This window comes from Stomoxys calcitrans, chromosome 2, assembly GCF_963082655.1.
Source record: "Stomoxys calcitrans chromosome 2, idStoCalc2.1, whole genome shotgun sequence".
NCBI classification, from domain to species: Eukaryota; Metazoa; Arthropoda; class Insecta; order Diptera; family Muscidae; genus Stomoxys; species Stomoxys calcitrans.
The window spans coordinates 148121-175232 of NC_081553.1; the positions used below are offsets into that span (position 1 = coordinate 148121).

Consider the following 27112-nt stretch of genomic DNA (forward strand, 5'->3'; position numbering starts at 1 on the left):
CAACGCTTGCAAATCATTGAATTTTATTACCAAAATCAGTGTTCGGTTCGAAATGTGTTCATTCACCGTAACGTTGCGTCCAACAGCATCTTTGAAAAAATACGGTCCAATGATTCCACCAGCGTACAAACCACACCAAACAGTGCATTTTTCGGGATGCATGGGCAGTTCTTGAACGGCTTCTGGTTGCTCTTCACTCCAAATGCGGCAATTTTGCTTATTTACGTAGCCATTCAACCAGAAATGAGCCTCATCGCTGAACGGTGAATGAACACATTTCGAACCGAACACTGATTTTGGTAATAAAATTCAATGATTTGCAAGCGTTGCTCGTTAGTAAGTCTATTCATGATGAAATGTCAAAGCATACTGAGCATCTTTCTCTTTGACACCATGTCTGAAATCCCACGTGATCTGTCAAATACTAATGCATGAAAATCCTAACCTCAAAAAAATCACCCTTTACAAAGCTCAACCTCCTTCGTCTGGTATTGAATTGATACCAAATGGTATTAAAAATCTTTGCTAATGACGCGAACAAAATAATACCAGATGGTATTGGAAAAGTTCCGTCATTTTTCTATCAGTCTACATGCAAGCCCCAAGCTCCATCTGAACAGAAAATACCAATTTTGATACCACAATGAACGAAATTTTAATATCATTTAGTCATCCATAATTTATTTCTTGCCAATTTCGGCACAAAAATGTTCGAAGTGTCCCCACCCTAAATAGGTGCAGCGGCCCAGTTCAGCTAGTTGATTATATTGTAACACTTTCCACTATAGAGTCAGTCATTCGTAGTGTGATGTCTATCCAATTTTTTTTTTCGAATCGCTCTTGTGAGCACAACCGCTGCTATACGTTTTTTTTGTTTGTTTGTTTGCCGGTTTGTTTGTTAATTCCGTATAGACTCAAAACGACTGAACCGTTTACCTTGAAATTTTCAAAGATTGTGTGGGTTGGTCTGGAAAAAAACACCATCGTCTGGCCCCAAAAACACCATCCAAATTCAAAAAGTGTCCCGATGGGAACAATATGGGTATCAAGGTATTGAAGAGTAGAACACGAATATGATTTTAAAAATTGGGTCCAAGTACCCAGAAAAACATAGGCTATATAATTTTTGATATCATCCTTACCCCAAAAATACAGCCCCAAATCCGAAGTGGCCCGATAGGCACAATATGGGTATCAAATGAAATATATTGAAGACTAGAAAACGAATATCGTATAAAAATTTGGGTCCCAGAAAGTCGCCTTCAACCCAAAACTCCTCTAAGCAGATATATTCGATGTTCATGTCAATACGGGACTCAAATGAAAAGTATTCGGCAAGAGATTACAAATATGGCATAAAAATTAGGTACAATTAAGGGGGGTCGCGCTACCCCCAAAAAATCCCCAAATGGGCATATTAGCCGACCATGGCTATATGGGACTCAAATGGAAGGTACTTAGGAGTAGAGTACGAATATGACATTAAATTTTACATTCAAGTCTTGGTGGCGCCTTTTCTCCTAATAATACGTCAAATAGGTTAATTGACCCCTTATAGCAATATCCAATTTTTGGGGCCAAGTGTTTGATTTTTGAGTCGAAATGTCTGATGTGCCATGGTTCCCCTAAAAAACACTTCTCATTATCCTAATTTTAAAAAATATCAGTTTTCGGAGGTTGGTAATGCGATTCTTTCGATATTTTTTTGCACTCTAGAGTCACCTACAACACAACATGGTTTCTATTGTTGGGGTCGGGTGCCTTGGGGCCCGAAACCAAGCCAAATAGGTATATAGACCAATCACGACAATATAGAGCTCTAACGAAAAATTTTCTTGGAATGCATGTAGGGGTCGGGTACACTTCCCATAGACCATCAAGGAGCAATTTCAATTGAAAGAGGGACTCCAAGAACCTTCTCACCCGCCGGAAAAGGTAGCGAAGAAACAGTTTTGGATGCTAGGTTTGTTCTTTGTTTCTGTATTAGATCTCCATTGCCAAATCATCACATAATAGTTTTTTGATTATAACTCGAATAAAGATCTTAAGGCTTGGAGGAGATTACTACCCTCCTCCAAGCCTAAAGATAAGACGTTTCTGCAAAAAAAATAAAGAAAAAATTTTTTTTGCATTTGTTGAACATGCTAGCAAAGGTAATTTTTTTTACTTACGAATTCTGACACCATTTTAGACTTCAATTTTAACTCTTCATCAAAATTCTTTAAATCCATTATTTTTGTAAAGGGCAGCCTATTTGATAGGTAATAATTTTCCTGTGGTATCATTAATAAATTGGCCTTTAAATTGCGAACTTCGTTCCGCAGTCACCACTTCTCAGAATTGCGACCTTTAGGGTCTAAAAAAATAAAAAAGGGAGATCGGTTTATAGGGAGCTATACCAGGCTGTAGACCTATTTGACGGCCATATTTGACGCGTATGTTGAAGATCATGGGAGAAGCCGTTGTACAAAATTTCAGCAAAATCGAATAATAATTGCGCCCTCTAGAGACTCAAGAAGTCAAGACCCCAGGCGATATCGAGTTATAGACCGATATCGCCCATTTACAATCCCAACCGATCTACACTAATAAGAAGTATTTGTGCTTTACTCCTTCGAAAGTTAGCGTGCTTTCGACAGGCGAATTTTTCGAGGAGTTAAAAACAGAATGACGAAATAAGTATACACCAATCCTTTGGTGGAGGGTATAATAAAGTAAAAAAAAATTAATTAATTCATTACATAAAAAAGCAAAACAATTAAAAATTAATTCAAAACGAAAAAATCATTTAATGCTAAAAATATTACTTAATTTTTAAATCTAGTTTTTTCATAAAATCTATCGCTTTTTTAAGATGTTCCGTTATCTTCTATGTTTTATCGACAATAGAATTGTTTCCAAATAAAAGTAAATAATTAAAATTTTGTATCATCTAGGGCATATTATTTGCATTTTGTAAATAATTTACACATAGAAAATATTTGATCACTTACCAGTTTGTGTGTCACTTTCGTTTGAAATTGGAACACAGACTGAAATAATTTGTCAAACTGTAACGGTTTAAGTTGCTAGTAACGGTTTAAGTTGCTGTTTTATTTCGGTATGCTTTGTTCGAAGCAAAAAAAAAAACTTATCCCGAGCATCGTCGTGTTTTTTTTTATATACGATGCGTGTAGAACTCGAAAAGCACCAAAATAACGGAAACGAACTGTCCCCAACATAGAGAGGTTTATACCGTTGTTTTCACCAGTTTATTCTGCGAAAAGAAAAACACCTCGAAGCAGCCACGTATAGGACTTAAATGATTGATGATATGACAGCTATTTATGTTGATAGGGGTGAATTTTCCCCAAACTTCCTGCAGGGTTATAATACTCAGCACAACAATCGGACACTCATACAGAGACACACACATTTACATGGCCTTTTTCAATTTTAAGAACAAGTAAAAGCGTGCTAATTTCAACCGGACGGAATCTTGAGCAACAGCCACCATTGATTCCGCTAAAAATGTACCCTTATTAACTGGGTTTGTATTGGAATTATTTTGGTCTCAAGAGTCATATCGAGACAGATCTCAGTTCATGGATAGACCCCCACCCCAATCTATCCTCTAGCTTTGATCTAACCGTGTGGCACGAACATCCAGATGGCAATATCAGAGTTCCCAAGACTGTGCCGCTGGCAGAAGTACCTCGCACTCGACCTCAAGTGTCGTCTCAGGCAGTCGATCGGAAACCTCTTCCATTCCTTCCAGGTTTTCTATCGTCGCCTCGAATATCCCACGATTGTATGTCCTGCCAAATCGTCTTCTCTTTCATGCCTCTATAGCCCGGCACCTAAACGATGCGAATCGGTCCATCCGCAGAGAAGGCGTTAATATCCTTTTTACACTCCAAGACTGTTCGTGACCTTACCGTCCTGGTTGTTATTGCCCTGATGGCCAGTTTACTGAGGTTCAGATCGAACCATATTTTGACATATCTATCATATAAACCGATCTGCCGGATTAGGGTCTTAAACCTACACTCAATGAAATTTGTTATTCTAAATAGCTAAAATGGTTGCTCCATGAACCGTTTTTGTCTGCTCAAAATGGGAAAGCAGATATGACTGCTGCTTCAACAGTTTTAGTAGACATTTTTCTCTATTATCTACCAAAATCGTTTGATTTAAATACAAAAATCTGCAAACCTTCCTTCATGTTTTCGTAAATTTTTGCCATAAAAACATCATTATTTCTTTCCACTTTCATAAAAATTTGCAAGAATTTTTAAACTTTGAATTTAGATAAAATAATTTTGATGGGACCCGACATTTAGAAACATTTGTAAGGGTTGATCCTGTTTCGCTTCCTTGGAAGTGAGAAGGTGGATGAGTCTTCGGTCGACAATGATGGTTCCAGGATGGAGTCAGGGACGGGACTGGGGGTTTACTCGGAGACACTCGACTTCGGTTTGTCAGTTAGACTGCCGGACGAGCTCATGATCTTACAGGCAGAGATCTGTGTTATTTGGCTCATACCGTTGGCTCAAAGATGATCCGGTGGATGAACCAGCACCTTTGAAACTCAGGCCATATGGCCGCGCTCATGGGAGTCCCGCACAACGACTACTGGACAATGTGTTGATGAGGATGAGAACTATCGAACACCTGCCTTACTCATGGCATAGGCTTTCCATGTTAGGGAGGCGGCTCTTCTCCGATCTCTTCGAACTTGAGTCTTGTCAGATTCGTGGATAAGACGGGTTTGATTCGACGAGGATTTATTCAACATGCTCACGCATGCGCAGACGCGGTGCACCAATGCATGGCACTTAGCTAGTGAATATTTGAGCGAGTGTGGACTTGCGCTCCGGCGAAGCTCTTGCGTGGTGGCGTGATGGCGGATAACACTTGCTCCCTCTTCTATTTCTATATTTCGTATATTTTTCATATCTCGTCATCTCTTTGTCTCCTCTTCGGGATCGGGCGGGGGCAGTGCACTTCAACGTAGTAATTTTTCAAAAAATTTATTACAATTTTGCAACTGCACTCTGCATTGCATTTTGTTTTGATTTTTAAACAATCGCTAAGTCTAACTCTCAATAATCGCAACAACAAACTTCTATTTGCACACTAGTAATGAGTTTTAAAAACGAAAGTTCATCCAGTGATGATGGCACTCTTAGCTGGCAAGCGAGTTACAAATAAAAAAATTTGAAAGAAGTAAATTTTTGAAATTTTTTCGTAAAAAAAAGTCATTTAATTGTTTCGTCTCTATACAGAAAATTTGGCCCAGCACTATCAATTTTTATAAATCGTGTTAACTCTAATAGGAGATCTCTGACGTACAATATTGGCATTTTTTAACAACAACCAAGAACTGGGAAAACCCTTTGAATTCTCAAAACGCATAGCTGAGACCCCCAACTTTAAAACATATTTCCGTTGCCCTAAGTAATAACTAATTGCGTGCAAAAAATTTTTTTAGTCATCCAAGAATTGAGGTCACTACGGACATTTTACTAAAAAATGCCAATTTTGCAAACATCTTTCCCCAATGTGGGTATATTGGGTGTATTCATCAAGAAATGAGGCCAAAATTTATACTAATTTTTTTAAAAAAATATTCTAAAAATTTGTTAAAAATTAGAACGATATCTTCAGCAATTTTGGTTTAATGATATTTTCAATTAAAATTTTCTTTTTCACAAAAGTGTATTTATTGGCCACATTTGGGTTTTACCCAAATAATAGAACTAAAATTGAACCTTTTGTTCAAATTGTTTGCATTTTATTGTAGCACACGCCTTTCCAGAAACGTATAATTTGTATAAATTTTGCGTATAAACTGGATAACACCACAACTATAACCATGGAAAATTTCATGAAGATATCTCTATCCGTTCCAAAATGGCAGACTTATTTTTTTTCTATCCCACTGTGCATCGTTTGGGTGCCTAGTCATAACGGAGTAAGGTGGAATGAAAGACCAGATGATTTGGCTGTGAATGCGCCTGTGGAACAGCGAAACGGTCAGTCGGTTTGTTCACATTGCAAAAGCTAAAAGATGCCGGTACTTAGCTGGGGACACAATACCAGACAGAACCAACTAAGGGTCCTGGCATGGAATACAATTATGGATTCTGTAAGTAGCTCGGAATTCCTAAAAAAGATTTTCTTTTTCGAGGGTACTCTTTAGTATTTATAGCGCACAACAAGCCGATTACAGGCTTAGGTATATATCTATAGTGGCATGGGGCAGGGTAATAGCTGCACCCTCTTTTCAACCTTACCTAACCTATGTCAAGTTGGGGTTCCAAACTTCCTCCATTTTCTTTATCTGATCGGTTGTACAAGGCATATTGGGAGTGGATGCCATCCATTTCGTCTTAGCTCCATTTACTGTAAGAGCCATTTTCATTGACTCTCTTTCGATTCTTTCAAAGGCTGCAGATAGTACTTCCGGTGACCGACTTATAATATGGATGTCATCGGCATATATGTATTAGCAGAGATAACCTTAATAAACGAACCCACCAATTTTGTTCACATTGCAAAGGCTACAACGGCTAAGGAGACTCCTTAACCAGGAAAGTTGAATTGTTGAAACAGTTGGTGCAACTTAAGCTTGGCGACTTTTCTACAATGCAAGAATACGTTCATGCAATTACGCCAATTAAGTTGAACTATGCAGGTCAGATTATAAATGATGAGGTGACGGCTTCACTAATGTTGGCTGGGCTGCCGGAAACATTTCAATCATTGGTGATAGCAGTTTAAAATTAAAAAACGCCGTTGACTGTTGATTCGGTGGAGAAACTATTGTTGCAAAATGCAAAATTTGACAATGGTAAGAAAGAAATTTGAATGGTGTCAAATAAAAATTGTAAATTCCATTCTTGTAATGAAATCGTCCACTTTAGTAAAAATTGCTCAAAGAAGAATAAGAATAATCCGAGAAAAGCAGCGAAAAATAATGGGTTCGTTTTGTTTGCAGCTGTAATAACGGAAAGAGAAAAATCCAACGAGTGGCATATTGATTCCGGTGCGACATCCCATATGATCAATAATGACAAGAATAACAAAACCGAAGTCGTTAACAAGGAATTTGGTGAAATAAAAACCTTCATTAAAACTTTTGAGAGTATTTTGTTGCAAAGCAATGGCTCACGTACCAAAACAGAAGTGGTCGAAATTTTCTAAAAACTCCATAGAATAAAGATTAGTTGAGTACAGTTCAGAGTCAAAAGCTTATCGTCTGTTTGATCCAGCAAAAACAAAAAACTATTAGAAGTAATTAAGATATCAATTCCGAAGATATCAAAGTATGATCCTGAAAACAGGATACAATGTCGAAAATTCAAAAATCCCATCGATGGAACTTCCCGAATCAGAAAATTCAAATATTCAAATTCGATGTTCTGAGAGAATACTAAGCAAGTCTTAACGTTCTTTTGTATTTAGTGCTTTGGAATTCGTGTCTAATGATCCAACAAATTTACCTGAAGCGGTCTCCTTATTCTTAGGAATGTCAGCAAGCTATAAATAAAACTTGGATTTGGATTGACGAATTTGTCACCTGATAACAAACGAGGTATTGCGAAGAAAAGCAAGACTTGTGGCAAAGGGTTACAAAAAAGAAAAAGGAATAGACTACAACGAAACTTTCGCTCCTGTTGTAAGATATGAATCCATTCGTTTTTTAATTGATTTGGCTGCCAAGTATAATTTCAAAATACATCAAATGGATACAGTAACAGCATTTTTCAAAGGAACTCACAAAGGAGAAATCTACAAAATATAAAGTGTACTTCTTTATCTCTCCATAAAATAGAATTTATTTAATTATAATTTCAAAATAAAAAAGAGGGCGGAAAACGTTCCTCTGAAATACTGAAAATCAGAAAAAATTAGGATTTAAACATATATTGTAGAATGGATGAATTCCAAACGCAACAAATTGGAGGACATTGTAGAATGTAAACGCAGTATTCATAAGTATTATTAACATTATCTTATTTTAACAGTTTATTATCCACATAGAGATTATAATAACTAGGAAAACGGCTCTGAACACGGAAGATAAATAGCTTGGCTTGTTTTTGCTCCTGCAGAAATGGCAACATTTTGGATAGTGAGAAAGTTACCGTTTGGCACAGCAAAATGTATTTTTTTTCTCACCAGTATTAACAAGTAAAAAGGCGTTAAGTTCGGCCGGGCCAAACTTTGGATATCCACCACCTTGTATATATATTTAAACGACCTTTCGTCAAAATCCAGTGAAAAATGCATACTTTATGCCCCATAGCAGCTATATCTCAATATGTTCCGATTTGTGACCAAATACCAATAAGTACAAGTCATTGTTCAATTGTGTATAACAAAATATTGATCTTTTTAGTAGCTATATCTAAAAAAAACCGATCTTAACCATATACGACACGGATGTTGAAAAGCCTAACATAAGTCACTGTGTCAAAATTCAGTGAAATCGGATTATAAATGTGCCTTTTATGGCGCATTACCGAGATATCGGTCTATATGGCAGCTATGTCCAAATCTGGACCGAATTGGATCAAGTTGCAGAAAAATTTCGAAGGGCCTAACATAACTCTCTGTCCCGAATTTCGGCGAAATCGGACAATAAATGTGCCTTTTATGGCCCCAAAACCTTAAATCGAGAGATCGGTCTATATGGCAGCTATATCCAAATCTGGACCGATCTAAGCCAAATTGAAGATGGATGTCGAAGGGTCAAACAAAACTCACTGTCCCAAATTTCGGCGACATCGCACAATAAATACGTCTTTTATGGGCCCAAAGCCTTAAATCGAGAAATCGGTCTATATGGCAGCTATATCCAAATCTAGACCAACACAACTCACTATCCGAAAACTCGGCGACATCGGACAATAAATGCGCCTTTTATGGGCCCAAAGCCTTAAATCGAGAGATTGGTCTATATGGCAGCTATATCCAAATCTAGACCGATCTGGGCCAAATTGAAGAAGGATGTCGAAGGGCCTAATACAACTCACTGTCCCAAATTTGAACAAAATCGGATAATAAATGTGTTTTTGATGGGCCTAAGACCTTAAATCGGCGGATCGGTCTATATGGGAGCTATATCAAGATGTGGTCCAATATAGCCTATTTTCTGATAATGGACAAAAAAAGAATCTGTGCAAAGTTGCAGCTATTTAATATTTACTTTAATATGACTCCAAATCCAAATTTCAACATTGTTAATTACTAATACAAATTCATTTATAGGACCGATTTCAGCAAATTTTTAAATTGAATGTATAAATTTCTTAATTTAATAAACAATCCACACTACATTTTGCTATAACAACAGAACTATGGGTGAAATAGCAGCATAATTAACCGTCAGCAGACTGGGTTTGCTAATATTATCAGCAGACCGTTTTGTATGAATGTGGTGGTGCACATAACTTATGGATAAAATAGAACGGAAACATTTTCGAAGAAAAGACAAGTTGCACCGAATTATCATTAAAATCATATGAATATGACTGCACTGTGGGTGGCCTTGAATATTTTTCAGGAAAAACTGCCTTTTTCCATTCAATATAGAGATGTAGAAGCAATCAGCTACATTTTGCTAAAATGGTGTCAAGGCTGTAGCTTCCTTTGAATATATTTCAACTGAAATTTATTCCCTTTTATTTTCGAAATCATGTTCGTTATTGATTTTATGACGTGTGGTTTACGAAATATTTTGCTGCGAGTAATCAGTTAAACGGTCATTAGAAAAAAAAATCCCAAAATGAGAAGCTGTGGATATTATCTCTCCAGTTGCACCTTCTCACCTGAAATCATGATTACGTCAGAGATACCAGTAGATGCGCATAAACTTGTTTGGACAAAACCATTCAGAAGCAGGAAATGAAAAAGAGTGTCATCGACTCAGTCGGACCACACGTTAGTAGAGCGTTAAAGTATCAGAACGGCCAGCGGTACATATCATAGTATGCGTTGGCAAACCGAATATATGTTAATTAGACGCATTGCAAACGAGACGCAGACGTAGCGGTCTGTCCGAAACACAGACTCGAATAGATAATTATGCAGTCTTTGAACCTTTGCTAAGTTCTATAGAGGATTACTAACGTCAAGTTGTTAAAATCGTTCGGAAGTGTTACCAAAGCCTTAGTCAAATGACGTTTATGTTAAAATGCATTAGCGGCGCACAAACTTTACATAAGAGGTATGCGATCGATGAATGGGTCGCTAAATCGTCTATTACAATAAAACAAATCATTTGTTTTGCAAGACTGAGTTTTAAAGCATTATGCCTGTTCTGTCCAGCAAGAAAGAGGTGTTATTTTTTTGCTGGCATTTAGATAGGATTTGACGAGTGAAATTGGCTCCAAATAAACATTGAAGGAAGACTCACCATCATAGTCACATGATGATGAAAAGACTCACCAGATGATGAAAATGAGTTTAAATCTATATAAACAAAAATAATTTGTGTCTTTCGAATTGACGGAATAGTCCGATCACGGCATTGTGGACCTCAAATGCAAGGAATTTGAGAGTAGAAAACGAAACAGGTCTCCAATTTTGTGGCCAATTGTTTGGGGGCCGCCCCACCCGCGAACATGACATATTTACCGAGCATGGTAATATGAGCCTGCAAACGAAAGTGTTTACAAGTACAGCACGAATTTGGCATACACCCCTAAAAGATCCTGAAACATAACTTATTTACCGATAATGCGAATTAAGGCAAAAATATTTGGCAGTATGGTACAAATCGAATGCCCAATTTTGCTGCCAAACGGCAAAATAGACCCATAAGAAAAATTAATTTGAGTTTGATTGTTCCGTATAGATTAAAAACGACTGAACCGATTACCTTGAAATTTTTTACAGATTGTGTAAGTTGGTCTGGAAGGAAACGTAGGCTATATAATTTTTTGTTATCGGAGGGAGGCGGACCCTCCTCCTTTCCCCAAAAGTACCACCAAAAAAAGAGCACCAAATGAAAGGTATTCAGGAGTAGTATACGAATTTCATATTAAAAATTGGATCCAAATAACTGGGAGGCCGCCCCAACCCCAAAATAGGTTTATTGGACGAGCATGACAATATAGGACTCAAATTAAAGGTATTCGGGAATAGATTACGAATACAGTCAGGAAGAAGGAATATGCTCTATAATTTGTTGATACCGGAATGGGGTGGATCCTCCTCCGTTACCTCAAAAATACCACTCAAAATCACTCAAAATGGACTTATAAAGACAAAATGGGTATCAAATGAAAGGTATTTAAGAGTAGAATCCGAATATGGTATTAAAAATTGGTTCCAAGCAGACAAATTGAACGTCCATATCAATATGGGGCTCAAATGGAAGATATTCGGGGGTAGAATACGATTCTGGCTTACAAAATCAGATCTAAGTATAGGGAGTCATCCCACCCTTTAAAAACGCCCCAAAAGGGTATATGAACACATCATACGGGACACGGTTTGTTAATCCCATAGAATTAAAAACGGCTGGACAGACTTTCTTATCCTCTTATCCCAAAAACGCCAACAAAATCAAAAGTGGATCGATAGGTGAAATATGGAAAATTGAAATTCTGGGTCCAAAAATCCAGCGGGCCGCCCCAACACCAAAACTGCTCTAAACATATATATTCGACGTTAATGTCAATATGGGACTCAAATGAAAAGTATTCGGTCCAGATAATGGGAGGTCGCCCCACCCCCAAATGAGCAAATTAAGTTTTGTTAGATTGCGAATATGATCTTAAAATTTGCGCCCAAGTCTAGGTGGCGCTTTTCCTTCCAAAAATTAGTCATAGATTGATTGACCCATTATGACAATATAAGACTCAAATGAAAGGTATCTGAGAGTAGAAAATGAATTTGGTATCCAATTTTAGGGCCAATTTTTTGGCTCCTCCTAAACTGAACTTCATTTCTGATTATGGCAATATAGAGTTCAAATCAACGGTATTTGGGAGTAAAGAACGAATTTGATATATATTTTCAGGGCAAAGTGCCGGTGGCTGCCCCAGCCCCAAAACACATTGCAAGCGGTTCATATTTACCAACCATGGGAATATGGGGCTCAATTGAAAGGAATTTGGGAGTGGAGCACGAATTTGATACCCATATTTGAGTCGAATTGATACTCATATTTTTCGGTAAATTTACACAAAGACCCTGGGTCCACCCCACACTCAAATATAACTTTTTTAATGATGATGCAATTATGCGGCTCATATAAAATATATTTGAAAATAGAGCACAAATCTTACATTTACTTTAAGGCCAAGTGTCTGGGTGGCCACCCAAACCCCGACATACCCGAAAATTTTTTACATGACCATGCATGGCATGGTACCTCGCAATAAGAGGGATAACCACCGCTCTGAATTTTGTCCGATGTTCTCGCCAAGATTCGAATGCAGGCATTCAGCGTCATAGGCGGACATAGGCTAGAGTGGCACGAATTAGACATCCATATTCAGAGCGAAATTAAAGAAATTTGGGAGTAGAGCACCAATATGATATCCACATTGGGGCGAAATATCTGAAAGGCCGTACCAACACCCCCTAAGAAGAAAAGAGAGTAAAAGAAGGCGCAGCGGAGCGCCACCGAGGGTGGCGGGTATGTTGTGCGAGGAGGGGCGTACGTGAAGTGGTTCCGCTTCACCCCCCGTATGCAGGATGCGGTCTTCGCATGCCATCGTTGCATTGGTTTCAAACACAGGGTACGCGTAAAGGGTGATGTCTGTCGGTGTTGTGGATTGGGTGGATATATGGCTTCTCCAGTGGAGAGTCTACATTTGTGCCGAAGGGCTGTGTGGTAAGATGTTCTTGGCTAGCATCTATTGTAGGTTTGGCGCCGTATTGGAGCCCTATCTTGGATATATGCATACGGTGTTACTACTCGCGAGTAGCAATCCGCTCATCCTAAGTTTCGGCGCCAACGCAACCTCCCCGATGTTGTTCTCGAAAATGACCCAGCACTCGCTTGGTCATGAGAATCGCCATCGTTGACAGTTGCTCAGCGAATGGTTGACTTTAAATGACGTTGGTGTGTTGAACATGCCGAGCGAGAAGTATACATTTGATGGGCCTTCAGGCGTTTGTAACATTGACGTTACGGCTGAAAATGGAGCGGCATTTACTGCTTGCCAGGAAAGTTTTAGGAAGACTGTATCGCCATTGTCTTTGGATGACTTTAGGGCACTAACCGTAGATGACCAAATTGCAAAAGAAGACAAATGGATGAGCGCGGTAAATGATGCGCTCCTTGGCAGACGTCGAAAGGCGAAACCAAGTAAGGTCAAGTGTTGGACCCGCGAGCTGGAAACACTGCGACGGAACATGTCCGCGATTGATCTGTGCGACTGTGGGAACCTGAGGACTGGAGGCATGTACTGACGGAATGCCCCTACTATGCAGACATTAGAGATTTAGGCGCGATGGGGATTAGCGAGGCGGTCTGGGATTTCAGTAGGACCCTTTAAGACGAGACGACTGTTACAAGATTGGCCACTTTTTCCGGGGAAGTATTTATTAAGAGACGGACAAGACATAGTGGAGACATGAATACACGCTAGTTATCCATGACAAGGTGTTGCTGTACTGGCGCGACCGAGTGATTTAGTGCTGCGAATGACATGGCCTGGCACCTGCCTTGCCCATGTTCATGCCTCGGCGTATGCTGTGAGGGTGGCCGCGTTGATTGTGAGTCCCATGTTGAAGCAGATATGTGTGCCGTAGCTCATGAGGGCTTCCGTGTCCTGTTTGTGTATATCGTCCTGATGTATGTTGTTTTGGTGAATACTTTTGTATGCTGGCTTAAGGTCGGCTTAGGGCGACAGGTCAGGTGACCAGTCCGGAACTCTTTGGGTTTCAACTGGTAGTAGTCTTTTAAGGCTTCGAAGTCTGACCGGAGACTTTAATCTCGTACCTTCATTCGAAACCAAAATGAAATCACTCGGCATCGAATCAAAGAAATTAAATTTCTTATTGGATCCGATTCAAAGCCTTACTGAAAAACAAATGTATAGTTATGGGGAACAGCCTCTAAAACAAACATAAATATTATACAGCAATTTGAATACAAAACGCTTCAAAAAAAAAAAAAAATACATTAGCTCCGCCATACATCATAAAAATTAGATTGCATGAAGAGCTTAGTGCGGTACAAGACAGTTAGGTTGATGTAGTGTCACATCCAGCATCATATAAAGCAAGGCTTATATATACCCAAACGCCCTAGCATCACATCTAAAGTTCAACACAGAAATTTTGAATGGTTAAAAAGAAGACCCTCACAGACCTTATTAAAAAAAACAGAGAGTTAATAGGTATTAAAATAACTGAAACCGGATTAGGAAAGTATGAATGGTCTAATCACTGGATCTGAACCAGAGACTGTTTGTAACTTCTAAGTACTATTGAGAATTTAAGAATACTTGAAAACAGAAAAATCTCAGTACCCAAATACAAATTAAAAAATCTTTTCACTTCTGCCTTTAAGATGATTTTTTTTTTTTTTTGGTTTTTTCAAGAAATGCAATCTTAATAGGCACCGTCCATAAGCGATAAAAAGTAACAGAGCTGTGGTTTGTTGCCTCCTCTAGTGTTGGATCAAAAAACGTTATTGACCTGCTTTATAGTAGAAACGTTCATGACAATGTTCCGAATGACTGACTGACTGACTGACAGACAGACTGCCGATTTGCTAGTCCAACGATTAAGTCGTTTATTTGAATATTCGCTTCCTCAATTTTTAACTGTTTTTTCAGGTTTTGCGCTTATGTTAACGTGGTGTTTTTTGTTTTTTTTTTTTGTTTTCTTTTTGATTTTTATTTCCTGTCCATCTGAATACCACTAGGACAGACGGTCTGACGGTACACAAACAGCCAAAGTCATAGCCGTTTGATTGTAATACTCAACTAGACGATCATTGTGTTTGTGGTCATTGATTTTTGATTCGAAACATTGACATTGACCTTTATCATAAATAAATTATACATTCCAACTTCGAATTATGTAGAATTGGTTATAATATCAGCTAGTTGCAAATGGCAAAATTGTTTCAATTTTAATCTAAATTTCGTTTTATGTGAAAGTGTATTCTCATACACATTTTAAAATAACTTTCGCAAAAGCTCGAAAATTGTCACCGTTGAGCTGAGATTACAAATTTAAAAAGGCAGCAAATTTGGGGTTTCCAGCAATGATGGCCTTTTACCAAAGTTAAAGTTAGTAGAGCAACGGATTTTCGATAAGTTTCAACAAATACGTCGTGTTTTATCAAATGTACATAATGGAAAATATTAATTTTGGATTATAAAGAATATATGGATTTCTCAATATTAAAAGGGCCTATAGCGATTTTTGGTTTCATTACAGGAGAAGGACAAAATTTAATCAAATCAGTAAAATTTTAGATACGACAAAAATTGTAAAACAATTTTTAATTATTTCTCATTTAGCAAATACTTTGTTGTATCTAACATTTTACGGATTTTATTATATATTTTCCCATTCTTATAAAAAAAAAACAAAAAGTCGAGTTAGACCCTTTTTATGTTAAGGCATCGATATGAAAAAACGTTTATACAAGCTTTTGCTGACAGATTTATAGAAGTGAAACCGGTCCCGACTGGTCTCCTTAATTTTTAGGTTAGATTAGATATTCGATATATTTTAGATTTAAATGGCATCACCGATCCCACAGTTAATTTCCCTCCGATTTAAGTAAATTTAACCCATTATGCAGTATCCACTAATGGAACGCTGCGTCACTTGCCGAAAATAAACGGGCGGAATTAGGTTAGGTTGGATGGGGATGATACCTGGCATAGACGTCCAGGTATCCGCCTGAACCATATTGTGGGCCATTGTGATTCTTCAATAGCTTTTCTCTATCAAATTCATGTAGTTCAACGGACGTCACCAATGATTCCGGTTCAACGGGCAACGCCTATTACTCCGGTTCAACAGGCATCGCCAATGATTCCAGCACAATTCATTAATTTTGCGTCAATATCAATGGTTGTTAACACTATCGATGGCGTTGGTGAAATTAAATTTTTTGTTGAAACTTATCCTTTTTTATAAAAATGTATGGCATTAATCAATAATTCCATAATTCATAAGCCAAATGTAAGTTTTTTATTAGAAAGCTTTCAAAACTAAGAAAAGAATATAAAGGTACGAGTTTGTCCTATATTTGCTAGTTCGGTAGCACCCGACGATATTTCCACTTAAATAGAATATACATTAGAGGGCTCAATCCCTGAATTAGTTAAACTAATTAAATAACACTGTGGAATAGCTTCGGGGTCTGAGTCTCGGGTTTGGGAAATTCCAACTTTGGGTGGGGTCAGTAGCACCCAAAATAGCTTAAAGTTCTCAGACAAAACATTTGTAAGGTGAGCCTGAATCCGAGGATAGTCCACCGGCTCTATAGGAGCGTGATTAGACCAATAATTACTAACACCTTAGTATTTTGGTGGACTGCGATGGAGAAAAAGTGCAACGTAAGGATAACAAGTAAAAGCGCGATAAGTTCGGCCGGGCGGAATCTTAAATACCCTCCGCCATGGATGGCATATGTCAGGTTATTTTCCCAGTAATAAAAAAATGCCATGCCGATTAAGACCTTACTTGGAGACCATAGTAAAAGTCAATGTGCAAATTTTCCGAAAATCGGATTAAAATTACGCCCTATAGGAGCTCAAGAAGTTATATCGGGAGATCGGTTTATACGAAAGCTATATCATATTATAGACCGATTCAGACCATATTTGGCACGCATGTTGAAGGTCAAAGGAAAAGTCGTTGTACAAAATTTCAGCCAAATCTGATAGGACTTGCGCCCTCTATAGACTCATGGATGGATCTAAGCTAGAGGACTGAGTGGGCCTGGGGGTCCAGGGACGGAGATCTGTTTTTGACTGCCTGACCATAATGCGGTCCAGCAGGCGGAGATCCGGGCGATCACAGAATGCGTAAGGTGGTATGGTGTTAACTCGAGGACGTCGAGTGTTAACATCTTTGCAAATTTTGCCCATTAACATTCCTTTAAGTAACAGGGGCAAACTTCTCTCATATCAATGGGTGCTGTCCGATTCAAGTTTTAGCTCAATGACAAGCCGTTGAGATTTTAGAGGGCGCAATTCTTATCCTATTTGGCTGAAATTTTGGACGTGGTGTTTTGGTATCACTTCCAACAACTGTGCTAAGTATGGTTCAAATCAGGGAATTGTAAAGCGGACGAGCTGGCGAGACTAGGAACTACCTTGCACATTCCAGGGAAACTGGAATCTGTGGGTATGCCTCTAGCGACATGTAAGCTATGTGTTCAGGACCAGGCCCGAAGGGCCACTAATGATAGATGGTCACAAAGAGATAGCCGTGAGTATTCCAAACTAATCTAGACTTGACAGGTCAATGTCTAATCGGAAAACATGTTGACAGACTGAAGGTTGCCAGTAACGACTTTGTAGAAGCTGTGAGGACATCGAAGAAGAAGAGACTATAGAACAACTTCTGTGTGTGTGTCCCGCACTGGCAGTCAGACGGTGTTCCACTTTAGGTTCTCGTTTCTTTTACAACCTGTCTGATTTTGAAGATGTGAACACTCGCAAGTTGTTGGGGTTTTTAAAGCGATCTGGATGGTTCAACGTGGGAACCTTCTTCTGTTCCTGAGGTACCACAATGGACGAAAAACGTCTAAGTGAGTCTGATGGCAGATTGCCACTTAAACCTAACCTAATCCTTACCATGGTTCAAATCGGTTCATAACCTGAAATAGCTGTCATATAAACCGATCTCACGATTAGACATCTTGAGCTTCTAGGGGCGCAATTTTTATCCAATTTGCTTAAAATTTTACATATATGACATATGGCCTAAATCGGTTGATAACGTAATATAGCTGCCATATTAACCGATTACTCGATTTGCCTGGAATTTTGGAGGTGGTATTTTTCTATGACTTCTAACAGCCATGACAAGTACGGTCCATATCGGTCACTAACTTGATGTATCTCAAATGTATTTGAAAAAGTCATTCAAAGAACTTGACAAATGCGATCCATGGTGGAGGGTATAAAAGATTCGGCCCAGTCCAACTTAGCACACTTTTACTTGTTTTTCTGTCACTTTCTCTACTAAAACCCAAAAAACAATTTTAAAAAAATTTTTTGGAATACGAAATACATATTTTTTATGCCGAATTTTCTAAAATAAGTTTAAAAAATTATATATATGTATATATGAATACAAATTTGAGCCTAGGTTTGCAAGTCCTTAATGGCATGAGAGTTATGCGAATTATGTTATGAAATTTGTCATTAAGGAAATAAAATCCTTCTTTAATAATTGTTGTCCGATTAAAAACGTTAAATATTTAACGTTTTTAATTGGACAACAATTTTTGTTTGTTAATTAATACTATGCTGCTGTAGTATGCATATCATTATTGCAATATTCACAAAATTTACTTTTATTTTAGAAAAAACATATTTTTATTTCATCAATGAGTTCCGTTTCATTCATTAAATGAAACCATGATATGACAAAATTAGCCGTAATGAAACTTTTCATTGCATTGATGAAAAATTTCTTTATATTTATGAAACGAGTTCATTGGAGCGATGAAGGATTTTCCTTTCAGTAAATGAATACTTTACCGAAAGCTTTTATATTGTGGAATAAATTGTGGTTTATAAGTATTATTAATTTGGATTCCATTGCAGGATATTGTCCTGCTATAGACCATTTCGTTCAATGCATTCTATACAAAGAATAGCACAGGAAAGAACTTTCGAAAGGCATTTGACCGGCGTTCTGTATCGTGATTTCTGATTCGCCAGAATTATCATCCGCAGAAATTTGTCAAATTAATCATGGTGCTTTGCATACCAATCCAACTAAAGTAGGTTGCAAGGCACACATCTGAATTTGAAGAGAACTCTTTCAGACGATTTGATTCACAAGCGCAATAGAAAACAAGTAAAATCGAGATTCCCTTATTCAAATCCAAGTTATCCAACAATGCCAATAGCAACAAACAAACACAATTTTGCCGAACTTATTTGTTCCAGCGCGTAATTAATAATTACAAAAAACTGGCATTTTAAATTCAAAGCCTCGGCCTGAGCGTTCAAAAAAATTATCCGTTAGAGAAGAGCGCAAAGTGATTAATATCAAGCAACAACCCTCATACAACATCAACCAAAATTGTTGAAAATATTAAAAAAAAATGTTTAAAAAAGCATCTGTGCCGAAACTGCCAGAAAAATATTACATAGAGCTGGATTTCATGGAAGAATTGCTCGAAGAAAGCCGTATATTTCAGTCATAAACAGACAAAAGCGGATTGCATTCGCTAATACTTTTATCAATAAGCCTCCTGAATTCTGGAAACAAATTATTAAATTATTAAACTTACACCAAAATATAATAATTTATTGAAGTTGATATAAAGTAATTAAAGTAAGTTATATATAATTTACCTTAAATAACGCTATTTGTTGTATTCGATGCATCAGAAATTAAAAAATTTTGGTTGTTTCTTGATAACTATCTTTATAAAATATATTTATGCTCACCTAATCTGTATATTTATTGAGAAAATTAAATCATATTTTTATTAGTAAAATCATTACATTTATTTTGCATTAATTTACCTTTAAAAGTCAAAGCAGGCTGATATAATGATTCATTTATTTTTTCCCACACCTGTTTACCCATTGCGAAAAAACCAAACACATATAACATCAAAAAAGTCCCCATATACATACATCCTAAACTCTTGGCCTGTGATACGCGCTCAAACTCATAAAGGGTACACAAATCTGGACAATAGTTTTCATTTTAAAAGATAAAGAACAAACACACATATACAATGTTAGAGAAACACACAAATATATCAATCTTTTTAAAAAATTGGACTACGCACAATTGAACGTTGTAAAAAATTCCCAAAATCTAAATTGGTTTCGTTAATGAAAATGTATGACAAAAGTCATAAAAAAATATGCTGACTGTTTTGTAAAGGAGTATATCATTTACAAGATGCTAATGATAATGTCATAAAAGTACATTTGCATACATAAAGGATCATGCATACCATATTTTACTTTCCCCACTAACTAAAAAATTTCATACAAAACTTGCTTTTACAACGTGGTGGACTTCATACTAACACAAAATTTGTTTGGTATGTCACAGATTATAATTAAGGATGTAATTTTCCCTTCCGGGAGTATTTTGGAACGTGAATTTAGTGATTTTTTAAATTGGTTATAAAGAAACATATTTAGGAAATTACACACCCACTTTAAGTACACTCAAGCAAATTTGTTATTCAAAACAGCAAAAATGTTTGCTAAAACAGCAGTTTTTGTCTGATGAAAATGGGAAAGCAGACCTTACTGCTGTTTCAGCAAACATAGGGCTGCTGTATTAGCAAATATTTCTTACTGCTATTTCAACTAACAAAATCTGCTGTTCTGAGTACACAAGTCTGCTAAAAAATTGTGTATGCTGCTTTTTATATTATGTTTTGGTAGGTAGCCCAAAAATGAGAAAAAAATTTTATTTTGACTGCTATTATTTAAATTCGATCAAAAATTAGCAAATTGTACAAAATTTTAAGTTATAGGTTTGTAAAATTGAAAAGCAAGATGGAATATAATTTTTTTTACTGCTGTCCCACTTTCAGCAAACATTTTTGCTCTTTTCACTAACAAATTTCTATGAGTGTATATGACTGGCATGGCCTTTTGTATCCAAATTTAAAGAAGAACGATTATGGAATGTATACTTTCATTGGTGATTATAATCATCCACTGAGACACACATTTACATTTGCATTTTATTTCTTCATCTAACATACCCTTCATAATTACGAAGCAGTAATTTTCAGCAAACAACAGACTTTTCAGCAGTTAGCCTGCTGCTCTGAAATTGCTCTTAATAGCAGAACTACTGTTATATAGCAGCAAAATTAACTACTAATATTCAGCCGACAGTGTTTGCTATTTTTAGCAAACTTTTTCCTATGAGTGATTGATTTTTACTCTCAAATTAGTTTTATAATTTCAACAGCTTATTACTTGAGTCGGTCTATAGGTTTTAAATGACGCAAACAAACTAAAAACATTAAGCAACAATAATTGTTATATGTTTCAAAAATAAATGGTGACCAAAAACCATCTACATTCTGCTTTAATGATGTCACTAATTTCTTATTTGAACTTAATTCAAATCGATCGAAAATCCGTTTTTGATGTAAAAGATTTCCAGTAAAAATTGCATTCATCTATTGCTGTATATGCTTATAAATTGCATCATGTCTATAAGTCCTAAAATATTCCCAATTTATTGGAGATAAAAAAGGGACCGGTGGTGGAACTAGACATCGGAAACACCAAGGGATTTCTACTTTATTGCGGTTTAAAACTTTTCTCTTTCCTTGCCAACTATTTGATGTCACGTTACCCAGTGACAAACGTAAGTGTAATAAAAGACATCGATAAAAGTCTGCTGACTAATGTCATTTTAACACATTTCCTCACTTAAGGTGGGTATTAATTTCGTGTTTCACAGTGAAAATTAATATTTTTTACGAGTAATTTTTGTGGATAGTAGATTTTGAAGCAGAAAGACTTTCTGATTCCATTCATTTGTGCATTCCCATTATTTATTATAAAATTTTAATAAAATTGTTACTTTCTGATTTCATTCATTTGTGCATTCCCATTATTTATTATAAAATTTTAATAAAATTGTTAGTTATCAGTGAGATGGGTATTTCACTCTGAAACACGAACTTAATACCCACCTTTTTGTAAGCGTGCAATTTGACTCGTCAAAGTTCATTAAAGTTTTTCGTTCATAATACATTATTCGGAAAACCTTTACAAAGATATTTCACTGTGCTCAAATCGACGCTCAAAGCCAACAGAACTAACAAATGTCCATTAGAACTTGCGTCCCTTAATATAACCATGTGCTCCGTATCAGTTGCCTCAAAAAATACTGTATTGTGAATTATGGAAATCCAAGAAGCAAAACGAAATGGTTTTATTTGATTTGTAATAATTCTGCGTGATCTTTTAGGGCATTTAAATTTGGGTTTCCGAGTCCTTGAAATTTTTCATTTCATGCTGATGTAATTCAAATAATTTACAATTAAATATTACTAAATATCCTTTGGTTTTTTGGGGGGGGAAAACAAAATCAGCTCTATTTGTAAAAATAATTAGATCTTGTAGTATTTTCGTTGGTATTAGTTAAATAAGCACCACTTTCCAAAAGCAATTGCCACTTGTATAATGTTGTTGTAATAGCAAGACCAAAAGCACAACACTCTCTTTCACAATCGTTATTACTTCGTACAGATTTATTGCAATAGCTTGTTATGAAAGAAACATTTATATGTTATTTATTTTAGAAGTAAATTTATTCATATTTTATAAAAATAGTTTATTTATGCATCCACAAGTAATATTTTTTTTCACCCTGAGTAAATACATGTGAGCAAGATCACTAAACTAGCAAGCACTTAGTTACAATAAGAAGTTTGGCGTTTATTTTACGTAGGAAAGACTTGTTGCGCAGCGACAGTGGTCGTGCTCTTTTTGGTCGTCGTGAAATGTAAATTTCCCCTAGGTGAAAAAACAAATTATGGCGAAATGAACACTTTTCATCAATATCTTCCGCTCTTTTTTTTAACGCTAAAACTGAATAACAACCTTAACAAGCAAAATATTTCATGTAAAGTATTTTTTTTAAGTAATATTTTTTTAAAGATAAAATTTCAATTAAAATAATAAAACGAGAATTAAAAGAAAATTCATATAGAATTATGTCTTAAAAAATTTGTGCTAAATGTTTGGTAAGAAAATTCCATGAAGATTTTGGCTTAAAGAAACTTCTAATAACTTTTGGTTTATACAACCACAAAGTCGGCAATTTTTAATACCCCAAAAATCAAATGTGGGACAGATTATTATATAAAGACTTTAAAAAGCGTCATCCGAACGGATAGCCCCGCTGAACGCGTCCCACAGTGATTGGTGTGTTGCGATTTCTGGCTTTCTTTTTCCATTTGCAAAGAAAATATTTGGTAATTGTGGGTAGAGATATCTCTTTGAAGGTTAGAGCTGAGGTGGTGGGGACGCGACTTGGCAGACCCCTAAAATTGGTAACCTCGGCATTTCAAAAAATTGTTCGTACTGCCAAATCTTCAATTGCGCTCCGATTTTGAAAACTCCTTTTTTGCTGGATAGTGCTCTAAAAAAAACCGCTTGTCCACTGGTTTTAGGGATATTTGAATTGTAATTTGTATTTGTTAAAATTATGGCCGAGATTGGCTTCGTATTTTGCAATTAAGGAATGCATTTATGGCTCGATTTTTATTTGTATGCATGATTTGGATTTGTGACAAAATTTACTACGACATTGCCGCATTGTGTCTACATCAGTTAAAAATGTGACTATTCAGTTAAAAGTTATACAGTTTGGAAATCATAAGAGATGAAAAAGTATCTTTTTTTGCATCTTTTTAAATAAAGTACTTTTTTATAAAATAGATTTTGTTTAAACAATTTGCTTTAATATCTTAATCGTTTTAATATTATATTCGTAACATACTCTCAAATACCTTTCACTTGATACCCATATTGTCTCGATAGGTTCACTATTGATTTTGGGTGTTGTTTTTGTTTTTTTTTCTAATTTATTATTTCTTTCTTCAAGTCGGAAAAAACCGACTTGAAACCTATCCATTTCGACGTTTTTGATTTTAAAGTCGAACATTCGACTTTTTTAAGCAGCAAAAGTCGACTTCGACTTTTCACACAAAAAGTCGATTAATCGATTAGACGAAAGTCGACTTTTAGATCCCTAGGCTACCAATTCCAGTGAATGGATGGAAGTTAAAAAATCATATTTTCTTTTGGTCCAAAAAAAGATAAGATAAAAATATATGTATAATTGCATATTAAAAGGTGAAGAAAAGTACTTAGAATTAGAACAAGGTGGCCAAGATAATTCCTCCTCAATTTCTAAAACCCAGTTTAACTTTCTACCAAATATATTGTCATTGACAAGGGGTACTAGTTCTAGGATCTAAAGAAGCTGCTTACTTGATCTGATGCTCAAATCCCATCCATAGTATTCCTGAATGTTGGAAAACCCCATCTGGTAAAGTCTCAGCGTTTGGTGCTGAACTAAACGTAGTCTGTGAAGTCCGACTGTACAAAGTATGAGACGTCTGTCCTATAAAAACGACCTGCAAATCCGCTGGCATGGGATGAGTGAGCACCGATTTGTATGGTGTTCAAAAGAAGCTCCGCTGAGAGCTACCGGGCGGGTGATAGAATTCTTCCTTTACGGAATAGCTGCAATTGCAGTCGTGGACAACCCGCGATATCAAGTGGATATTCTCAGTGAGAGACCTATGGACCGGAACGAGCTTACTCACAGCTTAACGATGATCGGTACCTCTCAATACAAATGTGGCTACAACAACAACCCACATGTCCTTATTTTGTCCATATGGCTGGCTATATGGACTCCCCAGAATTTATTTCGTTTTGTTTTGTTGAATTGTTTTACAACATTTCTTCGTCTATGTGTGTTCATGATATGTTGTTTGGTTGGCAATTTCTGGAAATATCTTTGATTTATGCAATATTTCATTTCATATAAAAACGAACTTGGAAATGTTAAAAATTTTTCAATTAAGTTTTTCTTTGTGGCGATCACGGCATATTTATCAGGTGGCCGCATCAACAAAACTGCGAGAATTTGATATGTCAACTCATTTTTGAATGCGCCGTACAAAAATTAAAGCTTCAAAATAAATATTTTTTAAACTGTGTTTGCTGCTGTTATGGTTTTAAAACATAGGGTATATAATGGCACGCGTCTAGCAACTTCATTCACTATCACTTTCACTCAGGGAACTTAGGTCTATTGTGTCGCCCCTGGTAGATTCAAAAAGCTCAGAAGAACGCTGTTAAAAATTACGTCAGTACAATACCAGACATTAAAAAAAATGAAGAGATTAGGAGCCAACATGCATGGCAAAACGGCCAGGCGGTCTGGAAGGCCCCTTCAATATGCAATTTAAAGCTATTGTAGTCAAGAATGGCGAAAGGACAATTGCAATTTTGAATATTTTTTATTATGTGTTTTCTTGCTTGACACTCAAAAAATAATAAAATTCTTTCTTACTCTGATTGGACGAGGCAAATTTTCCGCAAATTAAAAATGTCAGGGTGATTTTAATTTTCTTCGCTCTGTTTACAAATTTTGACATATCAAGTTTCCTTGTTTTCTTGCTTGACACTCAAAAAATAATAAAATTCTTTCTTACTCTGATTGGACGAGGCAAATTTTCCGCAAATTAAAAATGTCAGGGTGATTTTAATTTTCTTCGCTCTGTTTACAAATTTTGACATATCAAGTTTCCAAAAAAGATGCTTTGTTGTAACAATTCGCCGATGCGGCCACCTTATTAAATACGCCTTGGTGGTGATATTTCCCTGAAGGGAATTCATTCGTTATTCAAAACAAATAAAGTTTAACCTGAAGGGAATTTTCACCTTTTTTTGGCCGTGGAGGCTTATGTATTACTATTAAGAAATAAATAAATAAACGTATAATAGTTATTCGATTTCGATTATTATACTGATAATATTAATGATATATATAAAAAACTAATTTTTTAGTTTCTTAACAATGGCACGAGCTGGACTAGATACAACCAATTTAGAGTCCCCTGGACAATTATTGACGAAACCAGCTGAAGAGGAAGAAGGACCACCAGTAAAAACACTAAACTCAATGGAACGATATAGGTAAGTATTGTTGAATGTTAACAGTTTGAGGACGAAGGGAACATATATTTCTATTTTGTATTTTTGCTTTAAAGTCCACATTTGTTAATAGATTTGGAAAATTTGCATTTGATCGGCAGGGAACCACCGAGGGAACGAAGTTTCGTTCCAGAGGCTGAATATATATATTTTTACCGTTTATTTTTGGTAAGATGTCAAACTCAAAAATTTACATTAATTTTTTCATTAATTTAAAAAGGCTATTTTGAAGATGTGAGCTTTTTTTAATATTGTTGCTTTCAATGCCTCCTCTAATAGTTAGTTTTTGCTCAAATTGATTTAATGGTATACTATTCCTTAAGACTTGCTACACAGGTGGGGCATGTATGTCCCATTCGTCCTCAAAGATAAATATAAGGAAACAAACCTGTTTTTGATTTGTTGACTATTTTTAAGGGCAAAAAATACATTTATACTTACAGAAACAGAAGCATAAACAATAATTTACAATTAAATTACCTAATTTTGAACGCCTAATTGTTCAACGTTTTGAATTTTTTAATTATTTTGATTTTTTGACTATTTTTATTTTTAAGGGCAAAAAAACATTTATACCTCATAGAAACAGAAGAATAAACAGTAATTCACATACAAAGCAATAAAATTAACTAATTTTGAACGCCTTATTGTTCAACGTGCTTTTCAAAGCAGTTTTCAATTGTTATGGCTATAATTTCAGTAGCTAATTGTCAAAGAAACTCTTTAAAAGAAGTATCATCTAAAAAATTCGGAATCTGTGAACGAGTTTCGCGAAGGGTTCTGCAAGGCTTTGATGCAATAGTCCTTTATTTTATATAAAGACATAGAGCTTTCGAATAGTTTATGTAGACGGCAGTGAACATGTCACGGAATGAGGGCAAATCTTTGTATCCTTCTTTAAAGACTTCAGTGTCGCAGGGGGTTACTGTAATATATACATCAGAGATATCTTTATTAGCTATATTCTGAGCTACGTGTGAGAAGGTTTGAAGTGGAATACTTCTTCTTGGAACATAAGACCCAGTCATATGTCCGCTTGATATCCTGAGAACGTCCAAAGTGTGGGAGCGCGTCCCATAATAGACCTCAGACGTCCTGGTTGTTATTACCCTTATGGCAATTTTATTGTCCGTAAAGATGTTTACACTCGACGTCCTCACGTTAGCACCACACCTCGTATTCCGCCGGATCTCCGCCTGTAGAACGGTATTATGGTCAGG

General features: G+C 36.3%; 1 protein-coding gene and 1 long non-coding RNA gene across 10 annotated transcripts in view; one reads left to right on the forward strand and one right to left on the reverse strand.

The window, feature by feature from the left end:
* Positions 1-630: 630 nt before the first annotated feature.
* LOC106087323 (uncharacterized) lies at positions 631-26460 on the reverse strand. Of its 2 annotated transcripts, none has more exons than XR_001221258.2 (3): positions 26373-26460; positions 2172-2356; positions 631-2097 (listed from the first exon to the last, which is right to left on the reverse strand). It is a non-coding gene; the product is annotated as an uncharacterized LOC106087323 (long non-coding RNA). The 2 variants fall into 2 exon arrangements; XR_009397171.1 differs by lacking the exon at positions 26373-26460 and adding an exon at positions 25249-25545.
* LOC106087320 (TBC1 domain family member 5) overlaps positions 23927-27112 on the forward strand; it is a 28009-nt gene continuing 24823 nt past the window's right edge. For 2 of the 8 annotated variants that reach the window (XM_013252315.2, XM_059363143.1), the window contains exons 1-2: positions 24039-24213; positions 25746-25874. In XM_013252315.2, the coding sequence (XP_013107769.1) occupies positions 24194-24213; positions 25746-25874 (149 nt within the window). In that variant the 5' untranslated portion in view covers positions 24039-24193. The other 6 variants (XM_013252319.2, XM_059363144.1, XM_013252317.2 and 3 more) reach the window with 6 other exon arrangements.